This window comes from Esox lucius, chromosome 13, assembly GCF_011004845.1.
Source record: "Esox lucius isolate fEsoLuc1 chromosome 13, fEsoLuc1.pri, whole genome shotgun sequence".
NCBI lineage: Eukaryota > Metazoa > Chordata > Actinopteri > Esociformes > Esocidae > Esox > Esox lucius.
In genome coordinates, this window is record NC_047581.1 from 15,436,392 (window position 1) to 15,453,256 (window position 16,865).

Below are 16,865 nucleotides of genomic sequence, written 5' to 3' on the forward strand. Positions count from 1 at the left end.
TGGAGCAGCTCTGTGCTGAAACAGCTGGTGGAGGGATTTGGCTTTGTTAACCAGCAGGATCATGGAGAAGGAGAGAAAGAGAAAGCGGACATACAGTATAGGTGCGAGTTCTCTCCATAATGGAGACTCTGTGATTATTGTCACAGCAAATGCTGCAGTACAACAGTATTTAAGCATATCCCTAGGGAATATTTTACAGTACAATTTTACCACACCCACAGACCTTGCTCAGGTGTTTTGAAATACCCTGAGGAGCACATATGACAAGTCAAACTCAACTGTAGATAGATTGAAAAGCATAACATCTACCCACTGCAGATATGCAGAGGCGGAAAAAGTCGGTGAGCATTTATTGTCAGCGGAAGTGGTGTTAAAAGGTCAGGTCGGAGCAACTTTCTCACCGATCTCCAGACCAAATTCTCAACGGCCCGGGCTAAGGGGACTTGCATTGGTGCTGTCTTTCTGATAGCGTGTTAAAAGGGTGTCCAGACTCTCTAAGGTCCCTTTCCCGAGCTGCCCCACCCAACCCGGTATAGGCACTAAATGTATTCGATCAATAATGTACTGTAAGTCCATCTGGACAAGAGTGTCAGCTAATTGACTAGATGTAAATGTTGGGAGGCACTGCCAGCTCTGGTATTAAACAGCACATCTGTCAGTGGCACCACTGGAGCTCAGTGGGAGTCCCTAACGCGACCCCAGCCCTAATCCAGTTTCCTTCTATGGAAAATGATTGAGACACTCGACTGGCTGAGAAACAGAAGATCAAATTGTGTTTGACTTTGGAATGTTGCTATGTAGACATGACTTTACTATGACACAAACTTTTTTCTCTGACTGTGTGCAGCTTTCCAGTCGCTGCATATACTATGTCCCAGCTGGCTGCTCGGCTTAGCTGGACTTTCAAGAAGCTCCAAGCCCCTTACCTCCTAGAAAAAAACAACCATCCGTTGTCTGTGACAGATGCTGACAGGTGCTGTTCTCTCTGGCATTTCTTGTCATAATTTGACAAATGAATCCAAAACGTGTCTCGAGTCACGACAAATGCAAATAACATTATAAGAGAGGTAGATAATGATACTTTTTCATTGTGTCTGGAATTTCACTCAACTGTGCTAAGGACACAAACGTTGACAGATTAAAGAAGTAGTTGGCAAGATGAACATTGTTGTGCCTGGTGCAATTCTGAATATCAAGTAAATTGGATAGACAAAATGTATTTCTGAAGAGATGGTATTATTAAAATGTAATATAGAAGAGGACATTACACTGTTCAGTAGGCCTGCTTGCATTTCAAGATTATTCTATCTGCCTGCAACCAGATAGAATAATACACACAGACAGGCATCACATTATTTTATACAATTATAAAGAATGGGGACCTGGAGACTTTTTAGGACCTGAGTACAAGCGTGGCTCTGATAAACAGGATTTACATTTTACATTACATTTTAGTCATTTAGCAGGTGCTCTAATCCAGAGTAACTTCCAGTTATAATGTTGCAAACATTATAAGAAGCTGGGTGGAACAAACACTCAGTAGTGGTAAGTGCACTCTACTCAGTTCATTTGTCATCGACAAAAGTCTGTGGTGGGAAGAAGAGAATACAAATAATAAACATAGCAAGTGTTAGGTCACAAAGGCAATGAAGGTGGTGCCTCTGGAGATATTCTACATACTCTTTGAAAGGGTTGGGTTTCAGGGCAGAATGGGACCTGCCAACAGCCCAGAAGTGGAAAAATAAAGAGCCTTTGGGGAGGAAGATTTAGAGAATTGCTGTAAGGTAGGGAGTAGATGCTTCCCTTGCTGCTCTGTTGGCAAATACTATGGCCTTGTAGTGAATGCAAGCTTCAGTTGGATGCCAGTGGAGTGAGTGGAGGAGCGGGGTGACATGGATTTTAGGAAGGTTGAACATCAGACAGGGCTTGGCATTCTGTTGCAGGCATTTGGTGGTAAAGATTGAATACGTTTTAAGTCATTTGCCCCCACCACACCTACTGTAACCTTACTCTTACACCTACCCCCAAACTCGTAATGCCTAAACCAAAATGGAACCCATACCCAATTGTAACCTTTAACCAAAGTCTGACCCAAAATATCCTAATTCTTTGAAAATATGGTCTAATTCTGTTTTACTAGACATACGAACACAAAATCACCATTCAACAATTTGAAAGAACAGGACCTATAAAAATAGTTCCTGCACTAAACTGTACTAAAGTTTTTAGGGTTTTTTTCATCACAGAACGTCCCCTAATTTAGTCATTTTCACATGTTTTCACTCTCAGTTGGGAATGGAATTGACTTGATCTGGATGAGATCAAATCAATGGTGTCTGTTTTTCAGCTGTCCCCAGTGCTCTGGTGCCACTGCATCACACGGTAATATGCTTAAGCTGCTCCTTCTATCATTTGTAATATAAAGGTCCTCTAGTATGCTCTGTCATGGGAATTTGAAGATTAAGTAAATGGACAGTGCTAGCCCTTTCACTTTAATGATGATGTCCCATCCAGTTGATCAGCTTGCCTTCAGTCTATTTCCTGGAAATGTTCTGGATGGTTTCCTTTTGGCAGTTCCTTTTTGGCACTCAGATGATTATGATTATGTGAAACAATGGACCCCGTTAGTACTCCTGACCTGATCATGAGCGGGTGGTAGGAGGTAGTGATGGGCAGTTTGCAAACAATTTGTTCATTTTGAACAAATCTTTTCAAAGAACTGAGTGCACTAAATCACTTCCCTAAAAGATTTGTTCAAGTAAGTCACTTATGCAACACAAAGGAATGTATATTTAGACTGCTTTTCAATTTGGAATTGGAAATGCTTAACAAAAATAATATTCCAAGAAAATCAATTCTCCTCTTAGTTCAAATGTTTTCAAACCAATTCAACTAGATTAAATTTGCAATAACACATTATAAACTATCACTTATAGTTTACAGTGTATTTAAACTTTCCTTGCTCAAACCATTAGAACAACAAAATTATTATATTTTTAATTCTAAAATAGTATTTGTACACTTACTAAGTATCTCATTCCAAGATGGAGATTAATTAACAAAAATTAATTTAAAAAATTGTAAGTTATTTGATTCAAAATGTCAGAATCTATTGACTTAACTGAACTGAGTGATTTAGCTTTCAGAGAAGCTGATCAGTTGCCAGTAGATCATTAACATCAAGCAAAAAACTGCTAGCTGAGACTCATTTCACTTTCACACCTAGCTAGTTTAGTCCGGTTGAATTAAACCTGGGCGCATTTTCCCACCTTAGTCCATTTTGTTTGTGGAGATGAAGTTGGCCCAATTAAACCCAGGTGCACCAAGTAACTGTACTCAAGTACACAAGGTGGACTCGCACCACTTCCGAATGAGCCCTTGCACAATTTGTTTCAAGTGAGAATGCAGTCCGACCAAAATATAGGGAGCGACCAACAAATGCTTTGTATTGTGGGTTGAAATCGTTATGTATTATGGGATTAGCAGGGCACTCGTCAACATTGTGTTACCTACCTATGGTATGAATTCACGTATCACTGGCGACAAATGGTCGTTATAGCAAGGTTGTCTCCTGCAATATTCATATGTGATAGCAGCCCATCCCCCTTTTAAATACATCAGTTCTATTTAACGCAGTCATCATTGTAGGCAGTTGCTGAGGCTCTGTGTATTCATCGAGGGCTTAGCGCATAGACTTGGGATCTGTTACTCGCGGGGCAACTGAGTTTCTACTTTTCTTTGCCAAATATCTTACCAATGAGTAAAGTCATTTCTGACCACATAGTTTTTGTTTACAACATTTGGTTAGCTCAAATTTGGGCAGGATACAACCCAAGCAGACTAAATAAAAACGCAAACAAAAGTATCAATTTTGTTTTGATTCGGACTAAGCAAATGGACTAATAGGTGAGAAAATGTGTAGTGATTCACTTGCACATCCTAATTTATAAACCTGAAAACAACAGTGTCAACCTGGCTTAATGTTTTGCCTCTGCTTTTAACAGAGTTGGACAGTCAGGAGATGTCAGACAACACCAAGAGCTCTCTGCCATTGCCTGTGTTTCTTCCAGTCAGCTACCAGGTGGTCGACACAGATTACTTTTTCCTGAAAGAGGCTGGTCAGGACTTCATGAGGAACTTCAGCATGCAGACTCAGACCCAGCCATTCGTCATCCTGGGAGCCCGTCGTCCGCCGGCTGTCAATGCCAGCTACGGGCCGTTGTCCACACAGCAGCCCGTGCCTCTGGATCTGGTCCAGTCGGTGCAGTTGTTCCGGGCCCCGGGTGTGTTCACCTACAACTGGAAGGTCCAGTCCTTCGTGCTGACCCCCCGGGTCTATTCCACCATGCCCGTGGTCCGGGTGTTGTTCTATGTGGCTGGGAGGGAATGGGACAGGGGAGCAGACGGGCTAACGGATGAGTTGCCATGTATTACAGTGTTTGCCTTCTGGCAGACCCAAGAGGTAAGAGGCTCCTGTGCCCTCGGGGGTCAGAGGGGCACCTGCATGGCTGAGTTAGAGCCTGTCGCTGGCTGGTTTAGTCCTGCAGCAGAGAGCTCCAGTCGGGAGAGGCTGGACCAAACCGAGGGCAACACTGTGGAGCTGTACTACCAGGCCCGGCCCAGCGCTTATGGGCAGTGCATGGACAGGAGTGGGAGCCGGTGGGGCAGCTCAGAGCAGCCGCGGCAGGCTGACTACATTCATGTGACTCCCATGCAGAGGATCGGCAGTGTGCGTCTCCTTAAGGTGCCAAATGGAGCAGTTTCTCTGTCTCAACTCAAGCTGGGCAAGGCTGTTGTCATCCAGACCTCCTCCAAACCCCTGAAGAAGACAGATATTGCCACTTTCTACATCCTCATGACCAGTTCCTCCTCCTTGGAGAACTTCACCCTGCGGTGAGTTTCGAACACATTTACTTTACTTTACAGACTTATTAATGTCATGTCAACTTTTTCTCTGAATTCTGGTCATTCCTAATGCAACCATTTCTGCGATAGTAACGTGCCCATTTGACTGTCCTGTTGGTCAACGTTGCTAGGATTGGTTGAAAGCAGTTACCCCTGTTTGCTGAAGTAATGCTGATGTATTGCTATGTTGTTCTACTAGATTTAGCCACACGTGACCAAACCCTGTCCATTAGAAAGATTTGGGAAAATTTGGGAAAATGAGATTTGTCAAGGATTAAAGTAGTTCTGTGAAAATATGATGGATGCCAGAGGTCTTACTGTGAATTGAGGCAGATTATTAATGTTAAATAGAATAACACATTTATATGCTAGTAGAGAGTAATTATTCTCAGAGCTTTTTCAACTTCCCATGCAGTCAGCAGGCCTCTCTGTGGCACTGTGATGAAATGTGTGATCACATGTAGTTTTCCAGCAGATCACTATCTGACCTCATCTAAAAGGGTTTCCACACATGTTGTGTGTCTTAGTATAATGACTGTGTATAGGGTGATTTCATACCAGCAGGAACATAACATATTTTTGGTATTTAGAATGCCCTGTTCATTTTTACAAAGCCCCTTAATTGGGAAGAATAGTGTTTAACCTGAAATCTACCCATTTAGAATTGTATTTTTTTATATATTATAAATTTTTAGGAAACCCGATTTACCAATTAACACAACTTTAAAACCATTTATAAAATACAAAATGTCCTTTTGCAGACAAAGTTAGTACAACCCTACCTTTACAGTCACATAAAACAGCAACAGTTTGAGTCAAGGGCACCATAACAGGTGCACATTATAAGAAAATCATTAGAGAGTAACTTAACAGTGTCCAGTCTTCAACAAAGATTACAAAACCTGGGCTGCTTTGGTCTAAACCATATAGGTTTGAGGTAACACATCGTGCCAAAATCAAAAATACCTATCTGAGGCCCTCAAATTGAAGATCATTGAGTCTAGGAGTGTTACAAGGCCATTTCCAAACAATTCAAAGTACATCATTCTATTGTCGACAGATCATCGACAGTTGGTAAAGAGCTGACTGAGGGTTGGTCATGTAAGTCTCTAAGAATCCCAGGGTAACATCAGGGGATCTACAGGCCTGTCTTGACACATTCAGTGTTCAGTGAGTCAACATTCGAGTTCGTGAGTCATTCATGTTCGTGAGTCATTCATGTTCATGAGTCAACTATCAGTGGCTGCACAAACTTTGCCTACACGGGATGTCAGGGAGGAACACGCCTCTGCACTTGAAAATCTAGACTGAAATCAAAATAGTACTCTTTTTTTTCAGAATCTGGACATACTCCATATTTCAGAGCAAACCAGAAGGAGTACAATGACAGCAAGCTTTTCTCTGCATGGTTTACACATCACAGGGTATACGTAGGCTGAATACTTAGCTCTGAAAAGAACCTAAAATTGCCACTTTCATTGCGATTCAAAATGCAACAGAAAAAACGAATAAGGATATAAAAGTACAAAAGCTTTTGAAACGTCCTTCCTCCAAATTAAGTTTATATGCAAGAATTGCACAAACGGAGATACAAATTTCTACAAATGTCTACTCCAGCTGTCGTGAAACCACCGTGAGGATTTGATTTCAAGGCATTAGCTTGTTCATTAAATGTCCTGGTTGGAAACAGTACCTGCACACTACAGAGCTCATGTTACTGAGACATCATAGTGGGAGGCATGCAAGGATTATATCTTCAAAGACGGGAGGCTAATTTGTTATATAGCTTCCATTAAATAAACTGCAATTCATGGCTAGGTTTTGGTTTTATAATGCTTAGTAAAGTACATTGACCAGTTTCAAGAAAACAATCCAATATCTTGATTGACAGCGCTGATGGTAACTATGAGAAGAGTAGTCCTGTGTGTTTTCATTTATGTTCTGCAGTTTTGAATTGACATTCATCTTTACACCAGGCATTATGAAGAGAACTTTATTAAGGCTGAGCTCACAGATATTTTTGTCTGATTGGAATGCTTCTCTCTAGAGTTTTACTTTATCAATTTTGAATTGGGTTATTTCTAAAAGCATTTTCACTTGTTATAATAATATGCACTGAAAACACTGTTATATAATGTTTTCAGTGCATATTATCACCACACCGCAGTCAGTATCTCCACATCATTCCTAAAACAAATAGAAATGGATTTTCACTGATGAACAAACACATAGCCATCTTTGTCAAGGTTTGCTGTCAACAGTCAGGTGGAGATTTATGATGTCTTGATTAGAGATAATACATTTATTTTTCCTGCTACTAAATTTCCTCCACACTACTATAAGTAATGAATGATTACACTGTCAGGGGTTTCTAAATCCATTTAGCTTGCCTGTATTCTGGAATTACTGTGACAGTATCAGTGAGAAATGTTTGCTAAAGTCCATACTTCTCAATGTTATGACTTATCTCATCCCTAGAGATACACGTCTGTCTGGCTGTGTTTATACTCTGTTCTGCCACTGGGGCAGTGTAAGAGTTGATGAGGCAGGCCATAAGCGCAGGAAGAACAGAGGGCATTTAATAAAACAACTTGAACTGTAACCAAAGGAAACACTACAAACAAGACAAGACAGAACAACTGAAACACAAGACACATGCCAAACAATGACCGACAAGATACAGTGGGATTGGAGGAACAATGATTGGGGAAACAGGTGAGGGCAATATACAACACAACGAGTGTCCATGATCCAAACGATGGAGAGGGGGAAGGGCGTTGGGTCTCACTGACACAGCAAGCCTGCCGTCTCAGGACGTGACAGGCCGCAAGGAGCTCGTTTAGAAGGTTGGTCCAGAAACACACAAGCACACTGGCGGGAATATCTACAGTACTTGTTCTGATTTAATGCTATAGGGGGTATTTTTAGTTGACACAGGCTATAGCTTATCAATCCATGACGTTCTGCTGTTTGTCTGTTTAATGTAATGTAAATGTTTCAAAAGTCTTCCAAGTTATTTTGATAAAGTACAATAATGGGTCTCACTACTTTTCTACTTATTTAAAAAAAAAAAACGTTTCTAATGCGCAATGCACATTTTCACTCATTCGCTGCAACTAATTTGGATGGAGTGACATCAAATTGACAGCTGCCTTTCTCTGTTCAACTCCCACGTGTTGGAATGTTTACTTAAGCAATGGGGCTGAAAATAACCCTTTTCCCTGGGCTCTCTCTCTCCCCCCCGGTGCCTATGTCTTTTAATCACTGTTACCTCCCTTTAAATCCCATTGAAATTGCCTCTCACTCACAGTCTCTCCTCACTCAATCTGTCTCGCAGGTCAAAGGCCACATACTGCAATATCAGTAGAGCAAAGCATAAATGGCAAGGTCTCCATTCCCTTAAACTCAACCCTGACCTCTCGTAAAGAGAGGAGTGTGTCTGCCTGTGGGAAAGGAGGTGAACAGTTTGTAGACAGACTCACTGACATGCACACTGTTGTTTAAGTGCTACTGCGTGTTTCTTCTGGCCCCGGGCCTTGTGAGCTGTCAGACTATTTCATCGCTGTTCAAGTTCCCCATTAACATGGGCTGAATACTCAAGTCCTCAACTTGATGGTCCCTGTGGGGGGGGGGGTAAAAGACAGGAGGTCCAGTGGGATCACGTGGTCAAACCACACCTGATAGTTTCATTAGATGCCGGTGTTTCTGAGGGGGTTATTCTCTAGAACGGCTTTATTACTAATCGTGCTGACGATGTAGTGCCATCACCTCCCCATGTGGTCTAGTCAGTTACATGAAGGGGAAACAGATTGCTGTAGATGTGTTTAGTCTGTGAACCATGAGCTGTATAGAGCGCAGATTGCATCGGCAACCCCGACCTCCCGGTTTTAGGCAATGATTACATTTTGACAATATATGATCAAACACAGTTTTAGAAAATTGTATCTCATAAGCTGTTTTCTTCAAATAGAGCCATGTGGGGGTGTCTGTTATCATTTGCTGTTCTGTGTCTGGCTACTGACGAGAAGTCTGGTCATTCATTGATGTGACATAGGACTTTTTCAAGCCATTAGATATGTATTTGGTTCTGGCCATCTGGCATTGAAATTGCCCTAAAAGTCTTTCGAACTCCCTAAACCGCCCCATGAGTATCACAAGCGCATCACTAATGACTGCCGGAGAATCAGAGTAGCTGAACGATGGTTATTTGCTTGCATAATTAAAGTATGGATTGCATCTATTTGAGATTGCATTTGCATTCAGTTTTGGCTCCATGACTCTGCAGTGATTTGTGTGGACAGAGCCAGGCATGCAGGCAGAGTGGATCATGGGGAGGATTGTAACCCTTGGGTAACAGTAGAACAGGTGGGCTGGCCAGCAGGTTGGGTCCTCCTGGGATAGCTCCAGTTAACGTGCTCCCCTCAAAACCAGGTCAAATAAGGATGAGGTGCAACATGCCCCTGCTGACTGCAACTGAAGTGATGTTTGTCATCTTCATAAGATCGTCTATAGAATCACATACATGCATTAAAAGATTGTTGTTGCGTTTTAACAACAAATGTGATACTTTTGGTTTAAATGTGACATTTGAGTATTCAATCACAAACTGAAATGCTGAATTATACGAGACTATTCTATATCATTTTAGTGTGGGATTTTCAGGTTCTCATCCGTTCTTCACACTGTCTATACAATGGAAGTGAATATAGTATGTTTATTTTATTTTTTAAATGAGCAAACACAAAAGTAGGTGCTTGCTGTCTGGGGCTGTTCACGGGGTGAGGGCTGCCCTGAGTGTGTCTGACTGAGGCGAGGGAGGCCGTGGCTTCCTGTGGTTGTCTGGGGAGGAGGCGACTAGGTGGTGGGGACGCAGATAGGTGGTAAAACACAGAGAGTTAGTCCGCTACTCAGACCTCGCCTGGGGAAAAGGTAAGATGGATGGCAGGTGCAGCACCTGAGAGCTGCTGTTCTCACACACTGTCAGCTCCAGTCTCTGGGCCAATCCGTCTTCCCTGCCCTGGTGCCTCAGTAACTTGTCCTCCTCCTGCCTCCTCAGCCCACACTGGCCAACCACTGAATCGGTTCCATCTCTGAACCAGCATTAGAAAAAGTCCTCCCTCTCATCGTCATGGGATTTCCCCCTTAGAGCCCAGAGGGTCTGATGGAGACACAGCTTCAGATTGGTACTCTTGTAACCGTCAGTTTTTATTAGGTAAAGCCCACACCAGGGATAGGCTACTTTGGTCCTGGAGGGCTTTTGTTTGGACCTGGTAGTTAATTGCAGTCACCTGGTGTCAGAGGTGTCAATTTGTTTTGGATTAGAAACCAGTAGAAACGAATGATGGTTCAGCCATTCATGATCATCGTTTGAGAAAAAATTTGAGCAGTCCTGAATTAAAAGATTCAGATGAGGCCAACTTACTGCCTACCCCTGCTCTTGAAGTGCCATACTCCTCTGGCTAACAAGCACAATTCACTTGCAGGTGTATTTGACTTTAAAGTGCCGCACCTAACAGTTTAGCTTCTTCCACTGATAGTTTGCCTGCCCTAAAGTAACCCCCTGCTTTGCAGAACACATAACCACTCTCACTGACAACGTTATAACAATTTGGGGTATGCTCAAGGTACCAATTGGATAGCTCCATTGGTGAAATTTCAAGATACCTGTGAAGTGAGCTTATTGTATGTTCCTAATTTTGTTACACTCACCCCTTCTAAACTGGCCACACAGAAGCTGTTGAGCTGAGCCCAATTGCCGATCTGGATGACAGGTACCAGTAAAACCGACATCTGTGTGGTGTTGCTAACAGTTTAGTTTCCACCACTGACACTTAATTTGACCCCACATTGAACGCACACCAGTGATCTTCTGCTTTGAAACACTTAAAAAACTCTTTGCCTTGACAAGGTCTCTAATTGTTTGACCTATACAAAGGTACCAATAGATAGCAATGTTGGCAACATTTCAAGCTAGCTGTGGAGTGAGCGTACCGGGATTATCTTAACTCTGCTACGCAGGCACCTAATAAGTTATCAATAAAGTTCAATGTGAAATGGCACCCATCGCCGGCCATTCTTCCCCCGAACCGTACGGTGCTGCTGGTGGTGTAATCCAGCCGTCGGAATGCCGCTCAACAGTCTACACAAACAGAGCCAACAGACATGGCAGATGGTAGTGATAACTATGGTAGCGGCCTTGTTAACAGTAACTAACATTGTAGATTTTAGAACAGTTCATGTGGAACTTTGCCGTAGCATAGATCCACAGATTGATCAATAACAACACAATCCGATGCACATGGGAATATATTTGTCTCTATGAGTAGCTGCGCTATGACTTTTAAGTTATTGTAAAAAACATTTGGTTGCTGAATAACATTAAGTTAAGTACTGTCTATAATTATTATTATTAATATATTTGTCTCTATGAGTAGCTGCGCTATGACTTTTAAGTTATTGTAAAAAACATTTGGTTGCAGAATAACATTAAGTTAAGTACTGTCTATAATAATAATAATAATTATTATTATTAATAATAGCCTACCTAAAAATGTTTTAGTATTGTTCAGCTACATTGAATTAGTGGAAATTAGCTTTAAAACGACAACATTTCCCACAAATAAATAAAAACAAAATCTGAAAATGTGTTCCCTTGGGAAAAACTCTTGTCCTAGATGTTGTAGCGGTTTCAAGGTGACCTGTACTCCAGGCTCCAGGAGTGCTCTTGCGGCCTGGAAAGTTGTATGATGACAAGCATGTCCCCTTCTACCCTGTCGTCCCCTTCTACCCTGTCCCCCTACTAATCCGCTCCTCTTCTTTCCTCTCCCCTTAGAGCTTGTCTGTCCCCTGTGCCTTTGCTTCTGTTTCCCCATGATAACCTTCTGGTTCCTGCTAATAATAAAGTAAGGGCCCTCTTTGTCCCCTCTGTGTACAGTACAGAGAAGAAAGGTCACCTTCCAGCAAATGCACACTCAATACAAATTAAGTTGGCGCCTGGTGAAGCAGCACCGTGTTTTGAATGCAGCTAGTGTGTTTACTTGGTTGTGTATAGATTTTTAGAATGCAATTAAAATGCAGATTTCTTTCAATGAATAAGCTACAGAATATTATAGGGACACATTTCTGGCTGATTTATGTCCAGAAATCTTATACTGTGAAGGATCCCTGACTTTGAGTGGGATTTTAAGCTCTGTGTTTTGTACTGGGAGGAGGAGGATGAAGCGAGCTTGGCACTGTGGCGTTTTACAGTGCAAGGTCTCCGTGCCCCTCTCCACAGTCTATTCATTTCCAAAATGCAAAGTCACAAACAAAATCAATGAGCTACAAGTTCTGACAAAAACTGTACTTCTCTCACCTCTGCTTTCCGCATTGCTGAACCGTGGCTAAGAACCCCATTGCAGGTACTGCTGTGGTAGAGATCATCTTTCAGAATAGTGCAATAAATCTGAAGGAGGTGGTGTGAGCTTTTACATCAGCCAACATTGGTGCAATGTCACTATGTGTCTACAACCAGATCTGGAATATACTTTCACAACTGCAAACCTTGGTATTCAACCCACACACTGTGGTCAGTCATATTGGCTAGAGTTTACATCGCATAAAGCAACTGCAATATCCACTGGCTGATCTGATCACAGAGCTGGAGGGAAAGATCCCAAATTGACAATCATTGGGGATTTTAACCACACAATCTTAGAACAGGATCTTTCCAGATAAAATCAACTGATTAAATGTCCAAAAAGACCTGATACAATTCTGGACCATGTTTACTGCAATATTGAAGGGATGTACCACATTCCATCCATGTTGACCTGGGGAACTTAAACCATCTGATGCTTCATCCCTGCGTTCAGACATTAACTTAAACTGCAAAGCGTGTCAAACATTGGAAAGGGACTGACATATGCAAGCTAATTGACTTACACCCGAGATCTCACTAGGACACATTTAAGGACAATAATGCTGATACATATTACTACAGTGACAAGATATCATGTATGTGAGGAAATCTAGTCATCCAGTCAAAAAGCTTTTGTTCACAGCCACCACAAGCCATTATTCACAGAAGAGTTTAGTGACCTCCAGTGTGATAAATCCAGAGTCCTACATTTTCTCCACATTTTGTTGTGTTGTATACTTAATTTATAATTTATAAAATGTTTAATGCAATCAATTTACACACAATATTACAAAGCAAAAAAGAAAATGATTTAAGTTACTGGAAAAAAAGGTTTTCTGACTGTTTATTCAACTCTTTATTCAACTCTTTATTCAACTCAAAGCAATCACAGCTTTGATTCTTCTTCGGTACGCCCCTACCAACATTGGACACCTCAATTTGGGTAGTTTCTCCCATTCTTCATTGTATCCTTGTAGCTCTGTCAGATTGAATGAGGAGAATATGTGAACTGAGACCTTCAGGTCTCCCCATATATGTTTGATGGGTTTCAAATCCAGGTTTGTCTGGCTCACTCAAAGACCTTCACCGACTTGTCCCGAAGCCACTTCAACATTGTCTTGGCTGTGTGCTTGGTTTCGTTGTGGGGCTGAAAGTTGAGTCTTTGATCCATTCTAAGGCTCTATGTGCTTTGTAACAGTTTTGTAACAGTTTATTTTTCAAGGACCTCTCTGCCCTGGAAAAAAAACTGAAGGTGATCTGAATGACTATAGAGCTGTAGCACACACTACAGTCACAACAAAGAAAACCAGCACTGGTATCTTCCCAGCATTCAGACTTCTGCTGCTAGAATGTTAACCAGGACCAAGAGAACAGAGCACATCACTTCAGTCCTTAAATCTTTGCATTGGCTTCCAGTCAGTTACAGAATACATTTCAAAGTGGTGCTTTTAGTTTATACATTTCTGAATGGTTTACGACCCAAATACATTTCTGATATGTTTGAAGAATATAAACCGAGCAGGGCTCTTAGATCCATGAACACAGGTCAGCTAGTAGAGCCCAGGGTCCAAACTAAACATGGAGAAGCTGCGTTTAGCACTTATGTTGTACACAACTGGAATAAACTACCAGAAGATCTTAGACGAGCCCCAAACTTATACATTTTTAAATCCAGGTTAAAAACACTTCTTTTTTCATGTGCCTACGACTGAGTGCTTAAACTTAACCACAATGTTTAGCCTTATAGTTTCCTATGTTTTTATCCCATTTTTTATCTTTATGTTTTCTTATTATGATTTTTTCATTTGTTTTTACGTTATTGTACTTACATATATTTTTCTTTGTATAGCACATTGAATTGCTTCGATGTATGAATTGTGCTATATAAATAAACCTGCTTGCTTGCTTCCTTCATCCACTGCAGTTAGCCTGCGGAGCCAACAGGTATGTGGACCAGTACTATAATCAAGGTTCTCCACTACATCCTCCACATTCAACCCAAAGACATATGCAAGGTTTGCAAACTTTAACTCCATTCAACATCATCATCCCAGAAATGCTGGAAGACAAGCTGCCTCCACTAAATGTGACCCGGTCTGTCATTGGGTCGTGATAATTAGTAAGCACATTTTGGACTTTTTATCCCTGAGCACTGGAGTGCAGCGAGGGTGTATCCTGTCAACCCAACTCTCCAACCTCTTCACAGACGACTGTACGTTCAACAATGCATTTGTCAAACCACTGAATGTTGTCGATTGACACCACCTTTGTTCATCCTTATATGTGTACCCTGGAAAGTGACCGGCTTTTGCCGTGTGTCTATTAAAATAACCTGGAACTTAACACAAAAAAAACATGGAGGTTGTGGTGGACACGCCCCCATCTCCACCCCTCAAGATCGAGGGTTCAGCTGCTGGTTTGACTGAATCATTAAATTCCAAAGTGCCATCACAACCCCCGGCATCAGGATAACATCACAGCAATAACTAAGAAGGAACATCTGTGGATATACTACTTGGGGCAGCAGGAAAAAAAAACAAATCTCACAGTCAAGCCTGATCCGGCTTTGTGCATCAACTGTATTTTCCATCCTCTTTATCTTATGTTAATGTATATACTCACCACCACAATATTATGTATTCTGTCAGTATTGTCTACCAAAAGCAGCAGATTAAACATCTGCAGGTCAATGTGGATATTTGGCTCTCACATGTAGCCACGGGAGGAGGTGCTGATGATGGCCAAATGGGGGTATTTGACAGATATTGATCAAACAGATGGACGAAGAACCCCTACTTGATGTGGCACCCCCAGCACCACTACTTGACGAAGCACCCCTGGCACCTCTACTTGAAGAAGCACCCCTGGCACCCCTACTTGACGAAGCACCCCTGGCACCCCTACTTGACGAGGCACCCCTGGCACCCATAATTGACGAGGCTATGCGCATAGTCCTGGATGGCACAGACACACTAACACACACTGACCTCTCTGTTGGTTACTCAGCATTCAGCCCATAGCAAATCAAGAATTGTACTTTTTGCCGCTTGCAACCCTTTTAAGATAATCCCAAGACATTTCCTGACTGCATCCATCTCCTTTGGGGATGGTGTAATTCTCCTGTAATCTGCAACTTTTCTATGCCAGTTTTGTAAGTACTGTTAGCATTTTTGTCGGATAGAGATTGTAGCAGTAACATGGCAGGATCAGTGAGATCTTGCCGGAATTTCGGAGACATCTGCCACATGTACTGGATGTCCCCTCCCATCAAAAGAGGGAGAGAGAGAAGACCGTTGGAGAGCGAGGAAGAGCCCAAGGCATTGGGTCATTTAAGTGTACCATGTGTCACCATGACTGGAAGATTTCAGCAGCCTCCATGCAAAGATTAGTTCTCCCTTGAGTCTTCAGCCCATTGCTTCTGCAAGAGTGGTGTGTGCAGATGTTCTTACACAGTATACACAGACACACACACACACCACAAATGCAACAACTTCTACACACAAATAACACTTGCTTAAGCATACCAAGCAAAATAACAATAACTCAAACCATTTCATGTTTTATGGGATGAGTACATTAGTTGTTGTGCAGTAATGCGATTGTAACATCTGTCTATGACCTTGAATTGTCCTTCCCCAGCCCACCAGACGGGAAGTAGAATGCTCATTCTCTAGATTACATCCCCCCAGACACCCATAATGTTTTCAGCGTTTGTTTTACTGCTACGATATACTGTATATCTGAACGAGTCTGTCATAAACTCCTGAGCAGTAGCAATGGGCTAGAAATGACGTGAACATGACAATGCGACACTAATGATATTCAACTATAAAGAGAAGCTTTTATGAAGAAACAACTTGGTGGTGCTCTGTTTTTATAGACAATTCAGCTGGAAAAATGCTAATTGAAAACTGCTTTGAGTGGCTTTAAAGGCATACACGAGGGCAATGAGTGCAGTCTTGTAATCCTGTACAGTTACAGAGGATGGGAAATGGGATGGTAGCCTGTCCTGCATGACACCATGGATAGTTAAAACACTGCAGTCCATATGTGAATAGAAACACAACTTTTGTTGGTTTGGCTTTGTACTCCAGCACGATTTGAAATGAAGTGGGTTTAAGTGCAAACCGCCAGCTTTAATTTGAGTGTACTCACACTCAGAAAGAGTGAAACGTAGGAATTACATTCTGGATATAAAAAGGTATCAAAAGTATATGGACAAAATCAATGTCATCTTATATAAAGTTGTCGGATTTAGTGCTTAGCTGCAAACTTGATGACTATTTGATGACTGCCTGAAGTCTGTGACCCTAACATCACCGGATGCTTGGTGTCTATTCTTGTGATGCTCTGCCAGGCCTGTACTGCAGCCATCTGCAGTTCCTGTTAGTTTTCGAGGCATTTCTGCCTTCTGTCTTGTCTTCAGCAAGTAAAACACATGCTCAGTTCAATTCACTTTGGGTGACTGGCTTTGCCAGTCAAGAACATTCCACTCTCCAACCTTGAAGCAGGATGTTTGGGTGTAAGTGCCAGCAAATTTATTTTGAGGCATTTGGTTAGA

The 16,865-nt window shown here is 41.9% G+C and overlaps 1 protein-coding gene across 4 annotated transcripts in view; it reads left to right on the forward strand.

Annotated features, from left to right (window-relative positions):
* Positions 1-16,865, forward strand: part of LOC105025196 (transmembrane protein 132D) — a 61,338-nt gene that overhangs the window by 28,105 nt on the left and 16,368 nt on the right. For 3 of the 4 annotated variants that reach the window (XM_034296233.1, XM_010895717.4, XM_034296232.1), the window contains exon 2: positions 4,005-4,893. In XM_034296233.1, coding sequence (XP_034152124.1) covers positions 4,022-4,893 — 872 coding nt within the window. In that variant the 5' untranslated portion in view covers positions 4,005-4,021. Of the gene's footprint in view, positions 1-3,403; positions 3,907-4,004; positions 4,894-16,865 lie in introns of those variants that run through there. The other variant, XM_010895718.4, reaches the window with a different exon arrangement.